Genomic DNA, 16,606 nt, shown 5'->3' with positions numbered 1-16,606 from the left:
TCCTTTTAAGGATTTTTTTAAAAATGATTTTTATCAAAATGCAAAATACAAAGGAAAATAAAAAGTAATGGAAAAGTAGGGGAAGGAAAAAAGGAAAAACAGAAAATGTGGGGTAGGAAGGGGGAAAAAAGAGCATTGACTTCAAAGTCTCTTGGGTACTTTGAAGATAATAAAATTACAACTTAAAACTTTTTACTTTTATACGATAGTATACAGGAAGTACTTTTTCTAAATTTTAAAATATTAATTTTTCTTTAAAAACATTTATTGTTATTATTGTTGTACTACTAGTGTTATTGTTTTAATGCTTTTATTTGCTGGTGTGTGACTGTAATAAAGATTGATTGATTGATACAAATACGTAAAGCTGAGTTAATTGAAAAGTAAGATAACTTAGTATAATAATAAAATTACATTAGGAATCATTACTTGCTAAGTATTCTAGAACGGGGTAGGGGGGTAGGGTTAGGGATGCACTACTGCCTCTATTGTTACATCTTCAAACCCCCATAACTTTAACCTTAAACTGTTTACTACTGACCTCACCCCATTCCTAAGAGGTCTATAAGGGGCATGCATAAGTGCATCATCATCGCCCCAAAATATGGTCCAGCCCCACTTGGAACGGAGTGCATGGTGTGTTTTTAAATCTATTTTCTCTTTCCTCTATTCTTTTTGATTTGTATTGTTAGCTGCCCGGAGTCCCACGGGATTGGGCGGCATACAAATGCTATTAAACTTTGAAACTTTGAAACATTGTGCCTATTGTTCCTGTCTGACTGTCCCCATTTATTCATCCTCATTTCATTCATACTCATGTTTATTCTTATACCTATTATCTTGTAAACTATTGACAAATCAAATAAATAAATAAAAATAAAATGTAGTGTTCTAATTAGATATCAGAAGACACAATAGTACATATCACGCAAAATGCATAAATCATTTATACATTCAATCGAAAACATTTTTAATGATATATGTTTCTTTCCTAAATATCTGTACTGAAGGTGTAGACCCTTCCCTCCAAAAAGACTATTTTGTACACCTGCAATATTGTTATAGCGCTCCTAGATACAAGGGTATTGAAGGTCTTGGCCCAATTAGCCTTTTAAAAGTTAAGGTCAATATCTTGAATATAAGACTTAAGAAAGCCAATGTCTGCCCTCCAATTTTTCAAAAATAATATTAACAAGAGAAGATATTATACCTGTACTCATCCTGGGTAAACCGTGGAATTACTGAGGGTTGCAATACGGAAATTTCTACAGTAGTTGTATTAAACTTCACCGGATCCCCATCATCATAGGCAATGACCACAAGCTGTTAAGCACACAAACACAATGATTGGACATATGATTCTCAATTCAATAATTTTAGAGATTGGAGGTTTATTTTATTAATCATACCATTAAAAAAACATAAATAAAAATAAATAAAATGTGCAGTATACACCCCAAAAGCCAATGCATTAAAAAAAAACATCCACTAAGCTTCTTTTTTTGTTCTACTCAAAAATGCAATTCTAACTATAAAACTCAGTTCTATAAATATTTTCAACCAGCACATTTTAACAGTGTATTTTCTTAGGGATAATAAAAAGGAAAAAAAATCACTGCTAGAGATGTGTAGGTGTCTCTTGAGATGTTTCCTTACTCCCATTGGATTTTTCTTTTTAGTTCTCTCAAAATTGTTTAGATATTTCATTTCAGCATAATTTGAAGTTCTGAAAGATCAGGTTAGGATTAGATTGTCACAGAGAACGTCTGTCTAAGAGGTTGCTATGAACTGGAAACAACTTGATGACATATAATCAGTCTCAGCATAAACCTCAATAAAATTTTGCTGGATGTATAATAGCAATAGCACTTAGACTTATATACTGCTTCATAGTGCTTTACAGAGCTCTCTAAAGTGTTTACAGAGTCAGCATATTGCCCCCAACAATCTTTTTTACCGACATCAGAAGGATGGAAGGCTGAGTCAATTTTGAGCTGATCAGGATCGAAGGAATCAAATTCCAGCCAGAGAGCAGAGTTAGCCTGCAATACTGCATTCTAACCACTACGCCATCATAGTTCTTAATAATTGATTGATTGATTGATTGATTTAATTTGTATGCCGCCCACTCTCAAAGAGACTCAGGGCGGCTTACAATAAAAAAGGGGGAGGGGGGACATACAAAAACAAAACAATATTAAAAAACACTACATTCACAACTTAATACCAGAGGGCTTATTCCACACTGTTAGTTTTTACATGCAATATAAACATTTTGGTGAAGATTAATTCTCTGATTAAAAAGCTCCTGATTAGGTACATTTCTAAGGCTAATTTCAATTTTCTGGCAGAAATATCCCTTGAAAAGAATCCCAGTTATGCTAGAGTTCTAACAAAAAAGTATGGAAAAGGAAAGGGATTTTATTTACTGATGCTATCTCCACTTAACGACATACATTTTGGGCTCATTGTGGTTGGAGGTTGAGGACAACCTGCACTTAGTAACATCAAATCTACTCCAAATTATTGTTGGGACTTGAGGGCTGCCTGTATTTTTAAAGTATTGTTTACATTAACAATGAAATAGAACAAAACTTCAATGAAACCCGGAAAAGTATTCAAAGCATTCTTATTTAAATGTTAATTGAATTTCTGGTTAAGTTCCTGCACTTGGCTTGTATTAAAGAGTGGATATGACTATTATTGTACAGAGCAAACTCTGTGTAGAACATTCTAGTGGTATTATTATGCAACATATTAAAATGGCATCTGCCATCCGGTAGGTAGATTGCTCATGCTGCCTATGAAATAAAGAAATTATAATTCCAAACATAGCAGGAAAACTTCAGGAACACTGTCTTAAACATATTGGAATGTAAAGGCGTAGTGTTACCTTAAACAATGTACTGGGTTCTTCGTTAAGATTCACTCTGGTTATTACGCGTCCAGATTCTTCTTCAACATCAAAGATACTTGCACTGTATGGGAACTGGACAACATCTACTTTATATCGTACATGACTTGCTGGTGTACCCTATGGAAAAAAATATATATTTTAAATTGTAGATGGCATGGTTTATGCAGTAAGAATGAAAAAACTCAAATACACCCTCACATTACATTCTGGGTCATTGTTTTTAAAACAAAACATATTGTTATTGTGTTTTAAATATACTAGGCATCCACTTTTGTAAAACATTTAAAATTGATAGATGTACAGTATTTGTTAAATTTATTGGCTACCCATCTTACCTCAAGGTAACTCTTTAATATTTTACATACACACATACACACACACAATTATTATTATTATTATATACACACACACTAATTCTAACCAAAACCTTTTCTTAAGACCAATTTCAGATTCTGCAGGTATGAACACAAGCTGTTTTTTCATTAATTAGAAACTGCATCATAAATGTTATTGCATTTTATTGGGACAATTGCTATATATGTACATTATGTATGACTATAAATACACCTAGATATAATTTCAATTTATATGGGTACCTCTCTCAAATACATAATTTGGGGTGGTTTACAACAATTGCAAAACTATAAAAAGAATTAACCATATTACAATACAACACAACCAGAAACTGACATATAAGAAACCACTTACAACAATCAACATAACCACTCTATCAGACATCCAGAACTCCAAGCCTAGAGATGGAGCCACTTCTGTAAGGCACTGGATTGGACCCAAGCAAATTCTTGAGGGCATGACATGACAGAATAGTGTCTCTTCCTGGAATCTACCAAATGACATATCCTAACAGAAAGATCCTGGACCTGCCTCTTCTGCCAAGCCTACTAGGGTGGGTAGACCAAACTGGGTCAAGTTGGTCCCTCAAATAACCCAGTCCCATACCATTAGTGCAACCACTCAAAAGGAAATACATGGAAAAAAATGAAATAAAGTAAAGAAAAGCCCTCATCTCTAAAAGAAAAAGCAAAGCTCTGGGAGTGACTTCTATACTCTCCAAAGTTCCTTTTTTACATCGTGGTGACCAAAACTGAATGTGGTCTTAACACTTCAAGTGATCTTGATTCTATCTGCTGGGGGGGGGGCTTGCAAGGTCCCTTCCAACTCTGTTAATCTGATCACCAACTGTATTTCCTGGGCAGAAGATATGTTTAAAATTATATTCAATATGTAATTTATAAAAGAATGCAACAGTGCAATTTTCCTAATAAACTGGATTTTACTGTCATCATTATTACTTCATGTTGCCTTAAGTGATTTTTTTTTAAATCATCATTTTTGTTGTAAACACCAACCAATTTGGCACATTAATTCAGTAAGAAGACGTATACCCCTATGGTAAAGAAACACTTAGGATAAGCAATAATTGGCTCATCAGATTGCAAATCATATACCAAAATAATTGCTATGAAAAATAAGTATAATAAAAAATGGGACCTTTGGCACTTTTAAATAACAGTATTTTACTGAAGTTATTAATGTATTGTCATATTTCCATGTTGATGTGAATGGGATCTGATGCAGAAAATGGTATCTTCAAAAGCGTTATTTGTTAGATTTACAATCTGTCTTTTTCTAGGAACTCATCACACTGAAAATGAATTGCATGTTTTACTTTGGAACATTTGGCTCGTCTAGATTCACTCACGGCCTGGCAGTTTAATAACATACTACAAGGATATGAAACTGAAGATTAGTATGGTAGCTGATGCAATTCAAAAGTATTTAGTTGAAAACAAGTTCTTTCTACCAGAAAGGACACTGCTCAAACAGCTGAAAAATAAAAACCAGCCCTTAATTGATGAGTTTGGAAAACTGCAAGTGAAGGAAGATCAATTTGAAAGTATCTTGGATTGCTTATGATTACTTTGACTCTGTCATATGCTTGGATAATCAAATGCCTAAAAATAACAGTGATAGAAACATCAGAAGCTTTGTGCAAATCTCAATGGCTCAATGGAAGCCAAAGCCACAGTTGGTAGTCAATGATGATAGACTGGGAGAGGTTAATATCAAGAGAGGAATTTTTGAAGGAGACTCACTCTCAACTTTAGTATTTGTCACTGCACTGATTCCTCTGTCAACAATACTGAACAAGTCAGGCTATCAAACATCAAAAACACCTTCCAGGGTCCCCCACTTCCTTTACGTGGATGATCTGAAGATATATAGAAAAACGCCATCTGAAATAGAATCACTGCTCAACACTGTCCATAAATACAGTCAATATATTGCAGTGAAGTTTGGTCATCTTGGGGCTGCCCTTGAAAAGTGTTCGAAGACTTCAGCTATCCAGAATGCAGCCGTGCGAGCGATAGTGGGTGCGCCTAGGTACACCCAGGTTACACCTATCCTCCGCGAGCTGCACTGGCTGCCCATCGGTCTCCGGACACGCTTCAAGGTGCTAGTCGTTACTTATAAAGCCCTACATGGCATCGGACCTGGGTACCTGAGAGACCGCCTCCTGCCAATTACCTCCCAAAGACCGATTCGATCGCACAGGCTGGGCCTTCTCTGGGTTCCATCCGCCAGCCTATGTCGGCTGGCGATCGCCCGAAGGAGAGCCTTCTCTGTTGCTGCTCCGGCCCTCTGGAACGAGCTCCCCGTGGAGATCCGGACCCTTACTACCCTCTCGGCCTTCCGTACAGCTACTAAGTCCTGGCTGTTCAGACAGGCTGGGGGGCTGTTGAAGTATCCAGCCCTGCTTCAATTGTGAATGTTGTATATTTTTAAATTGTGGTATTGTCCTATTTATTCCCCTTCCCCTGTTTTATTGTGAGCCGCCCAGAGTCCTTCGGGAGTGGGCGGCATACAAACACAAACACACACATACATCTTTATGATGCAACAGGGGAAAAGTTCAGAAAACTGAAGGAATTGAAATATCCTATTTCCATACCTCTGGAGATAATATGAAGAGACTGGATGAAGAAGATAATTATAAGTACCTGGCATTTTTCAAGTTGATAACATGAAGAAGCTTAAAAGTGAATACATCATGAGACTGAAGATCTGAAAGTTAAAACTCTATGGTGGAAATACTATCAAGGAAGTTAACACTTGTACTTCTCTGTTTGTAACATTCCAAAATGAACTTCTCCTTTTCGAAATGTCATGCTTGTCTCGTGTATGGAAACGCCTTGAGAATGCACAGTGTGGAACACGGCATAAAAGTAGCATCCTGGGCAGAGCCCAGGCAGTTCAGATTTTGGTGTGTGAACACGCTGAACTCGATGCATCAAATAAACCTGTTTCTCTCACCTTCGTGGTCTCAAGTCCTGGTCTTTCATAAGTAGATTGCTAAACAAAACCTCAATCTGCTGCTACATTCCAAGTACTTGGGAAGGAGCCAATATGTGGACAAAAAATGCCAAATCTGGTTTAAATGTCTGATTGTGCAGCCAACCATAATATTAAAAAAATAATACTTCTTTCAATAATCATTGGATCATATCAGAATACAAAATACAGAGGCATTCTATGACCATGTGTATTAACAAAGTAATGTGTAACAAAGTAGCATAAAAGTAGAAATAAAAGGAAATACAAATCCTATTTCTGGGTCTTTCTTAGAACTGACCCTAACCAGAGCCACATGCAGTTTTTAATTGTATTTTTTCCTTTGGATAATAGAGCTGTGTTATGTGTAATAACCACAGATTTTATTTCAATGTGTGGTTCCCTATAGACCATTTATCTAATATGTGATCCAAGATACCAAACTCTCTCTTTCAAATACAGTTGGCATTCAAATAATATATGAGCTATGTCCTTTTATCTCTGAAGCACCACAAATACAAGTATGTTCTCTGTAAAGAACTTGGATAAATTTTCCATATTTCATCACTGTAAAAGCAAGCAACATCTGTAAAATATGACAATTTTAAGAACATTATAAGAATGTTATAATGGCATAACACAACTTCTGTCACTTTTGTAATCTGCAACAGGCACCTCAACTCACATACAAAAGGGGTATAACACTCAATTATGATCATTCCCAAGTACTAGGCCTGGCATAGAGAAGGACCAGGGGTTAGCAGTCTTCCAATATTTGAGGGGCTGCTACAGAGAGGAAGGAATCAAACTATTCTCCAAAGCACCTGAAGGCCAGACAAGGAATAATGGATGGAAACTAGGAGAGATTCAACCTAGAAATAAGGTTAAATTTTCTGACAGTGAGAACAACCAAGCAATGGAACAGAAGTCGCCTTCAGAAGTTGTGGGAGCTTCATCACTACAGGCTTTCAAGAAGAGACTGGACTGCCATCTGTCAGAAATGGTATCGGTCTCCTGCTTGAGCAGGGGGATGGACTAGATGACTTACAAGATCCCTTCCAACTCTGTTAATCTGTTAAAACCATCCAGGATTTAAGCAGAGGAGAAATAGAAGGTTTATACAGAGAGCACGTTAAGGTGGTTAAGGTGTTGGCCTACAAACCAGATTGTGAGTTCTAGTCCCAATTTAAGCATGAAAGCTGTCTGGATGACTTTGGGCCAATCATTTTCTCTCAGCCCAACCTACCTCACAGGATTGTTGTTATGGGGAAATTAGGAGACTGAAGAAGCATTATGCACGTTCGCTGCCTTGAGTTGTTTATAAGGTAATAAAGATGAGATAAAAATCTAATAAATAAATATTCCTTTTTGTCATTCAGGCTAGTAGTAGAGCTGGACAACATTGTTAATTTCACTTAGTTAAATCCAAGAAATCCAAAGGGAAGAAAAGGGAGATCCAATAACAAAATGGCTAAACACATATGCATGTGTACGTGTGCGTGCGTGCACACACACACACAAACATAAACACACACACACACACACACACACACACAAACATAGAGCAGCGTAAAATTAAAGGGTCATGGAGGATAATGGAGAAAGGGCGTTCCTGCTGCATTATTTGATTCAGGTTGATGAAAACACAAGGGATAAATTGGATGATTATTTTTCAACAGCATTTCGCCTAAATAATGTTTCACGCTACGTGAAACGATTCCACCTCTTTCTCCAAGTTTCTGGTGAACAATTAGAGTTCTTCCATTGTCCAGATCTATCTGTTACTTAGCTGTCTCCCTGATAGGAATATCAGGGAGACATTGAAGATCACCCAACACTCTGAATGGTTTTAAAGCTATCATAGCTCTTGCAGCATTGTTCCAAAATGTTTATGGCAATGTACACATGTATTCACAAATAGAGGCTATTATTTCTGATGTGTGTTATAGTCACATTGATTTTCAAATTTCAATTAATAATATAAATTATTCTACTATGTGTACCATGGATTTATTATGATGAACTTACTCCAGTAAGTTGTAGAGTTCTGAAGAGCCATTAGAACATTTTTGTTAGATACTTCTGATGCTCCTGCTGATATATGCCAAAATATGGTATTCAGAAGTGACCATGATTTCATATAATTATTATGAAACACCTTCTGCCAAACAGTAGTTAATACATTTCTCTCTGTTTTGTGGAACTGAGAGAATGAAACAACTAGAAGGATAGTTACACTATATCAGGTTGGAATCCAGAGTGAGTTTAATTAAACCAGTATTTAGTACTCACTTGGCAATTATGATATTGGTTTGGGGGAGGGGTGTTGGTTATTACAGCATCTTTATGTTTCCATGCAGCAAATATTTTTGAAGTGAATGCAGCCACTGGAGAGGAGATTTAAAGAATGCTCAAGGGGCCTATTGTAAAATGTTTCAAAAGCATGGAAGATAAAATTGCATGTGTCAATTGTGACTTCAAGCCACTAATTACTTCAAGTCAGTATACTGGAGTATACAGAGCTATCTGATTTTCTATATCTAATGAATTTTGAGGTTCTGAGATTGGGAGAATGTTTGCCAACAAGGACAGTTTTCTTTGTGCCAAATCAACACTTACTGCTCTAGAGTCATTACATCAAGCAGTGAAAGACTTGTAAGTTTACTCCAGAGAATAATGAAGATGTTTGCTGTAATGGAAGGATCTCATGGGTTTCAAAAGAGGCAGTGAATCAGTTACTTATAAGGTAACCTTCTCTAGATTTGGAACAGTTTGATAATGTTCACTAGTTTCTACCATTCCTTCCTGGGCAAGATGCTTAAGCAAAAAATGACATATTTATGTTGTGTTGTCATCAGGATGGAACTGCTTTGATTCTTTCAAACCTTAATGCTTTCCAACTTGCCAATGAACTGGGGGGGGAGGGAGAAAACAGAATACTGAGAATGTGTGAGTGGACTGTGAGAGCCTACCATCAAAGTCACCACTGCAGGTGCTTGAGGAGGAGGTGGATTTTTCCCATAACAAAAGGACGTTTCATAATTGGAGAATGTGATTACTCGGGGTTAGTGAGGAAGGGAAGCCATTGTTTAACCAAGCAAGCATTTGCATGGAAAAACCAGAGCTGGTTTTGATTCTTCAGTACCAAAGTAGTGTATCCAATAAAGTTTTATTTTGGGAATTCAAAGTTCCCGAGAATGTTTCTTTATTTTGGATTGACTAGTTGGACAGTTGGCAGTGATATGGCATGGCATGGCATGTGTGGTTTTTCACACTAAGAAAAACATTGGTTGATTGAGGAATGACATCAAGAAGTCATAGAGCCCATTTGATCTAGTTGTGAAGGCACCAAGCTAAAAATTAGGAAACTGAGTTCTAGTTCTGCCTTAGGCATGAAAGCTGGCTGTGTGACTTTGGGCCAGTCACATTTTCTCAGCCCAACTCATCTCACAGGATTGTTAGGAAAATAGGAGGAGGAACAAGTGTGAAAAACATTCACTCCCTTGAGTTTTTTTTTATAAAAATAGTGAAGCTGGGATAAAAATTACCCTAAAAATAAGTCAGGAACAATGCAATTCTCTTATCTTCTTTCTTCATTAATTATGGAAGAGTTTCTCAACCTTGGCAACTTGGTAATGCTGGTTGGGGAGTTCTGGGAGTTATCATGAGCCGAGGTGGCGCAGTGGTTAAATGCAGCACTGCAGGCTACTTCAGCTGACTGCAGTTCTGCAGTTCGGCTGTTCAAATCTCACCAGCTCAGGGTTGACTCAGCCTTCCATCCTTCCGAGGTGGGTAAAATGAGGACCCGGATTGTTGTTGGGGGCAATATGCTGACTCTGTAAACCGCTTAGAGAGGGCTGAAAGCCCTATGAAGCGGTATATAAGTCTAACTGAAAAAAAATATCATAAAGTATCCAAGGTTGAGAAACCCTGGATTATGGTATTCTTCTAGATCAGTTTGCATGGTGGAAACAGAAGAAATAAGGTTACAGTCAACCACTGTTTAGAAGCCCAAGGTCATACTTTGCAGATCTTCTCTCAAATTTTTTAAATTTATGCTGTACATCCAAAAGGGGTCTAATTTTATCCAATGAAACTCATTACCTACATATTAAATCCCCTTTTAATGCCAGCTAACCCTGATAACAAAGGACCATCAATATTTTCATAACATTCAAGTGAAGTCTTAGAAATACAAAATTAGTGTCTGGCTGTGATAGTAAATGGACAGCCAATAAACTGAAATTCAGATTCAGATAAGATGAAGAAGCATTCATTCTGCACTAGCAGGGGTGCAATTTCCATATAGGAACAAGCTCATTACTAGTGTGATTTTTAATCCAGCAAGAAGCATATGCTTCTTTAGTAACATAAAAAGCACAGTGTGCTTTTTGTATTAGCTTAACTTGGTTTGTCAACAGCAAGCCCACCCGATGGAGCTGATTTGGCAACATTTATCCAAGCCTTTTATCCTGCAGGTTAGACTGCTGTGATGGGCTAAAAATGAGCCTATTTGAAAGAAGTTCAAGAAATATAAACTATTTATTCTAGGCAACTGATTATATTCTGTGCTGTAGCCTTTTGATTTAGTTGCCATTCATTTCTTTTTTTTACCTATATTATGCTTTATATTTTTACTGTCATTTATTCTCTTACATACAGTTATAGGTATACATTCACATAATTATTCTTTTTCTTTGCCATTCTTATATTATTATTATTCCATTTGAAAGGTTATAAGGTATAGTTTGAAATGCTTTGTTTACCATCCTTCGCACCTGCTAAGACACCACCTTGTTTTCTCTTTCTCTTTCTTTTCTCCCTCCCTTCCTTCTCTACTTCCTTCCTTCCTCCTCTCCATCCCCTTCTTCCTTCCCTTACCTCTTCCCTACTCCTACCCTTTTTCTTCTCCTTCCTACCTTCTCTCCTTCTCTTTCTTTCTCTTCCTCCCTCCTCTTCTTCTTTTTCTCTCCCTTCCACCCACCTTTCCTTACCTCTTTCTTCTTCCCTTACCTCTCCAGTTGCCATTCATTTCTATCTCCAATTCAAAGGGTTGTTTCTGAGCTATTTATTGCTGAAGGCAGGAGTGGTCAGAAGGGGTGGCTGTTGATGTGTTGTGTTATATGAGCTGAGGTAGTGCAGTGGTTAGAGTGCAGAACTGCAGGCTGCTTCAGCTGATTGCTAGCTGCTGTCCAGCAGTTCAAATCTCACCGGCTCAAGGTTGACTCAGCCTTCTATCCTTCCAAAGTGGGTAAAATGAGGACCCAGACTGTTGGGAGCAATATGCTGACTCTGTAAACTGCTTAGAGAGGGCTGTAAAAGCACTATGAAGCTGTATGTAAGTCTAAGTGCTATTGCTATTGTGTGTGATAAGTGTGATATATAGCAACTGCGGGAGGTGGGGGTGGGAGGCACTGTCCTACGGTGGTTCTCCTCTTACCTCTCGGACAGGTCGCAGTCGGTGTTGGTCGGAGGGCAGAAGTCGACCCATAGGCCCCTGAATTATGGGGTGCCACAGGGATCGGTCCTGTCCCCCCTCCTGTTTAATATCTACATGAAGCCGCTGGGTGAGATCATACGACGGCACGGGATAAAATACCATCAGTATGCGGACGATACACAGCTGTATCTGTCCGCCCCGTGCCAACTCAGTGAAGCAGTTGACGTGATGTGCCAGGGCCTCGAGGCTGTTAGGGACTGGATGGGGGTTAACAAGCTTGTACTCAACCCAGATAAGACCGAGTGGCTGCTGTGCTTCCCTCCTACTAATTGGCCAAGTGTTCCATCTCTCAGGCTGGGGGGTCAAACAGTACGCCCCTCAGACAGGGTTCGCAATTTAGGAGTCCTCCTGGACCCACAGCTGACTTTTGAACACCACTTGTCGGCTGTGACCAGGGGGGCATTTACATAGGTTCGCCTGGTGCACCAGTTGCGTCCCTACCTGAACCGGGAGGCTCTCACCACAGTCACTCGTGCCCTTGTGACCTCTAGACTGGACTACTGCAACGTGCTCTACATGGGGCAGCCCTTGAAGAGCATTCGGCGACTTCAGCTTGTCCAGAATGCAGACGCGCGAGCGATCGTGGGTGCGCCTCGGTTCACCCACGTAACACCTATCCTCCGCGAGCTGCACTGGCTGCCTATTGGTCTCCGGATACGCTTCAAGGCGCTAGTCGTCACTTATAAAGCCCTTCATGGTATTGGACCTGGGTACTTGAGAGTCCGCCTGCTGCCAATTACCTCCACTAGACCGATTAGATCCCACAGATTAGGCCTCCTCCGAATTCCATCCGCCGGCCAGTGTCGACTGGCGACTACCCGGAGGAGAGCCTTCTCTGTGGCTGCTCCGACCCTCTGGAACGAACTCCCCATGGAGATTCGAACCCTCACCACCCTCCAGGCCTTCTGCATAGCCCTTAAAACCTGGCTGTTCCGACAGGCCTGGGGCTAAAGAACTGTTGCCCCCGTCTCGAATTGGTATGACTGTTGTGTTTTTAATCATGTATTGTTTTTATGTCGTTTTAAATTCTTGTTTGTATCCCCCTTCCCTGGTTGAGTTGTGAGCCGCCCTGAGTCCCCTTCGGGGGGGGGGAAAGGGCGGCATATAAATAAAATCAACAACAACAACAACAACACCTGTGATGTGAACAATGCTCTGTGTGTGTGCGCGCACGTATGTGTGTGTGCACACACACAAACTGGAAAGTTTTATTTGTCATCTTGGGGATGGAGGGTCCACAAATCTTTTTAAAGCAATTAACCTTACAGACTGATATAATTTTACTACTGGGAAGTAGAGAGTCGAACAGGGACAATTTATTACATTAATTCCTCAATGCTGCCCTGCTGCCATGGAGTTCCAAAAGTTTTACTTACCTAATATTACCTTATTGCTACCTACACTGCCTTAAATTCCCAAGAAGAATGGGAAGTTATAATTCAGAGTCCAGTCTGAAAAGGGTTAGATTAGATTAGATTAGATTTAGTTTATTTGTATGCCGCCCTTCTCCGGGAGGGACTCAGGCCGGCGAACAACTCGAAAGGGGAAAAGGGGATACAAACACAATACACGTAATTAAAATACACAAGAGTCATACAGCCATACAAGTTGAGAGGGGAGGGGAACTCATCAACCCCAGGCCTCCTGTACAGCCTTGCTCTAAATGCTCGAAATCCTTCCTCAGTGGGTTCCAAGCTACTTAATGATTGTAAAAAATTCCTATTTAAGTAAAAAGTAAACAAGAAAAAAAGCAATACTGGCATAATAATAAATAGAACCACTCAACAGAGACCAAAAAGCCAGAGGGCAGATAAAATTTATGAAAAAGCTGTTTTTAAACAATTGTGTTGAATGGGGAGCAAGGAAGGAAGTGAAGAGTTAAAGGTTCTATATAATTCAGGGATCATGCTAATCATCACTTTCTTTAACTTGCTGTGAGTCTCTGAAATTACACTAATCAGTCAATATTAAAAAGCCAAAAGAAAAAAAACACACTATGGTGAAAACAGGATGCATAAATATTAAAAAGCCAAAAAGAGAAATATTATTGTGACTAGGGTGGAAATAAGGATGCATAAGTAAAATAGCATTCTTAGCCCCAGGCTTATTTAATTTTAAATAAAGCAAGAACATTATGCACGCTCTTGTTGATTGTCCTAATGGCTCAATTTTACCACCTGCTAATAGAGTGCTTGGAATTACTATTCTGAAGTTTAAACATCTTGGTAGTATTAGATAGAGTTAAATGGTATCTTTCAATAACGTTGTATTGCTTCAATAAACAATATGTCCCAAAGGTGCTTTTTTTTTTAAGAGGCAACTGGACTTTCTGGTTTTTTTTCTTTGCAGATGTTTTGCTTCTCATCCAAGAAGCTTCTTCAACTCTGAAGAAGTTTCTTGGATGAGAAATGAAACGTCTTCAAAGAAAAAAACAGAAAGTCCAGTTGAGTCTTGAAAAAAAGCACCTTTGAGACAGCCATGACCGGGATGATTGAGAATCTCCGTAGACATTTTAGTGAGATCAATCAAAGTCAAATGAAATCTAATGTGGAGGAAGTTGAGATGAGACGGGAGAAGAAAACAGAATGGGCCACTCTGCTTATGCTCAAAACTGACTGGATCAAGAAAACATTACTTGGCTTACAAACATCCAATGTTTGTAAGTCATGATACAGTCAAGAGCTACTTTTTGCACATTTTGGTCTTGGTGGGTCAGCAGCTGAAATTAATGTTTTAAAACAAACCAAGGTTAAAACAGAGCTGTGTTATAGTAGCATATTACAACAATACTCTTTCACAATTTACGCTGTCTTTTACTGAAGAGAATCCACTTAAATTCTTACTTCTATAAGGCTTTTCCTTTACCTGCAAAATTCATCATGTACTTCAGCATTCCCCAACCTTTCTGGATTTGAGGACTGGCAGCAGGTGAGGGGATGTTTCAGCACAAGTGGCGGGTGAATACGCACACAGCTCCATTTGCCCGTGCATTGTGCTCGCTGTTGACACAAATAGAGCTGCGGGCGTGTGCATATCCATCACTTCTGCAGCCCAGTTCCAAACAGGCCACAGCCTGGTACTGGGTCACAGCCCGCAGCTTGGGGACCCCTAATATACTTAACAAAATTCAATTCCTCTTTGTCTATTTGACTTGCTGAGATAGGAGACAGCAAGCCTAGATCTTGCAGCTTATTTTTCTTAATAAATTGAAGGCTGATTTAAGCTACTTCTGACTACTATCATAATAATTCTACCACCAGCCAAAAAAGATCATAACAGAGCTCAGAAATTATTACTTTCTAATGTGAACATCCTAATTCAGATTATCATGTGAATACATTTTGTTTATTTTTCTTTTTCCCCTTTTTATTTTTAGCTATCTTATGTTTGCTTTGTTTTTATTTATTTGTTAAGTAACTAATTTCTGGAAAATAATGTAGTCACTTTCATCTTGGCTAGTAATTCTGGAAGTGGCATTCTCAAGTGGGAACAAATTCTGAAACAAAAAAAACTTTCCCAAATTATTTCAAAGCTGTAAGATAATAAATACGTAGGTGTATTAATCATTTTAATCAGTTTTTAAATTAACCATTAAAAACATTCTTTACCTGAAAAAAAAAGAAAGAAGAAGACATTATTTGGTAGCACAATTATGGTGCCTCTCAATCACTAGATTTCATCTAAAAACCACACATCAAGACCTAAGTCACAAAGTGTCAAGAGATTGTTGCGTTTGCCCAGGGGTAAACTTACCTTCCCTACCGGTTCACAAATGTCAGTCTGCGCATGCAAAGCTCAGGGCATGAGCCTTGGCTTTAAAAGGTCCCTAAAAGGGATGTCATAGAGTTGGAGCGGGTGGATGGGGGTGAGCCCATCTGCGATTTCCGCTACTGGTTCAGGTGAACCGGTCCGAACCCCCAGAATATCACCTCTGTTTTTGTCCCTAATCTTTTATCAGAGGAGACAGATATTAATATATGCAAGGAGTGGATATGATCATACTGAGCAATTCTATAAACAGATCGCTGTGTGGAATAAATCTATAGGTTACAGTTCAGGAAATAGTTTAAAGCCAATCCTTCCAACAACTATATTTTAGAGAGAGATAAAAAGTATGTTATCCGTTGTTTCAACTAGTGAAATCTATCTTGAGAAATCATAATACCATAACATCCACTCTTTAACATTAATACTTTCCTTGATGCCCATAATTTTTTCTGCTTCTATGAATTTATGTTGCCCACTTGTTAGAATATTTAAGATTCATTGACATTCTTGGTATAGAAGTTAAGTCATTGCCTAGGAAATCTAAAACATTCTGATTCTTTATTCCAATCATTTCTTAATAGCCGCATATCAAATTGATTTTCTGTTAACACATAGAAAAACTAATATTAGGGTTTGGGGGGGGGGTTAAAGGATTTGGCAAGTTGTTCTAGTCTCTCAGATACTACCAGGACCAATGTCGTTGGTCCAAAAAATATAGTTAACCAATATTGTAGGTGTAAATATTGTCATTGGATTATATCTCAGATGACAATTATCTTTCAACATAGCAGATGTTAAAACTTCTTCATCTATCAGATGGTCCAAAGTCAAAATTCTTTTCCGTATCACCAATGTCCCCCAATTGTTAGTGTTGGGTTTCCCCATGAAGTTAAATTAGCATGGGAAAGGGGCTCAAATCTTCTTTCATTGGACAGTCCATTCCATAACCTTCTAATTAAATAAACATTTCCAGAGATATTAGAGGTCTGATACTGTCCGTGCAATCAAAGGTGTGAGGTAGTCCTTGACTTACAATCACAACTGATTCCAAAATTTCTGTTGCTAAG

At 38.5% G+C, this 16,606-nt stretch overlaps 1 protein-coding gene across 1 annotated transcript in view; it reads right to left on the bottom strand.

The window, feature by feature from the left end:
- The window catches only part of PCDH15 (protocadherin related 15), a 532,120-nt gene that overhangs the window by 129,946 nt on the left and 385,568 nt on the right, over window positions 1-16,606 (bottom strand). The window contains exons 22-23 of the mRNA XM_032231542.1: window positions 2,894-3,034; window positions 1,211-1,323 (exon numbers count right to left, since the gene is read on the bottom strand). Coding sequence (XP_032087433.1) covers window positions 1,211-1,323; window positions 2,894-3,034 — 254 coding nt within the window. The remainder of the gene's footprint in view (window positions 1-1,210; window positions 1,324-2,893; window positions 3,035-16,606) is intronic.

The sequence above is a fragment of the Thamnophis elegans genome, chromosome 15 (assembly GCF_009769535.1).
Source record: "Thamnophis elegans isolate rThaEle1 chromosome 15, rThaEle1.pri, whole genome shotgun sequence".
NCBI classification, from domain to species: Eukaryota; Metazoa; Chordata; class Lepidosauria; order Squamata; family Colubridae; genus Thamnophis; species Thamnophis elegans.
The sequence above is the reverse complement of the archived record's forward strand: the minus strand, read 5'-3'. Positions and strand labels throughout refer to the sequence as shown.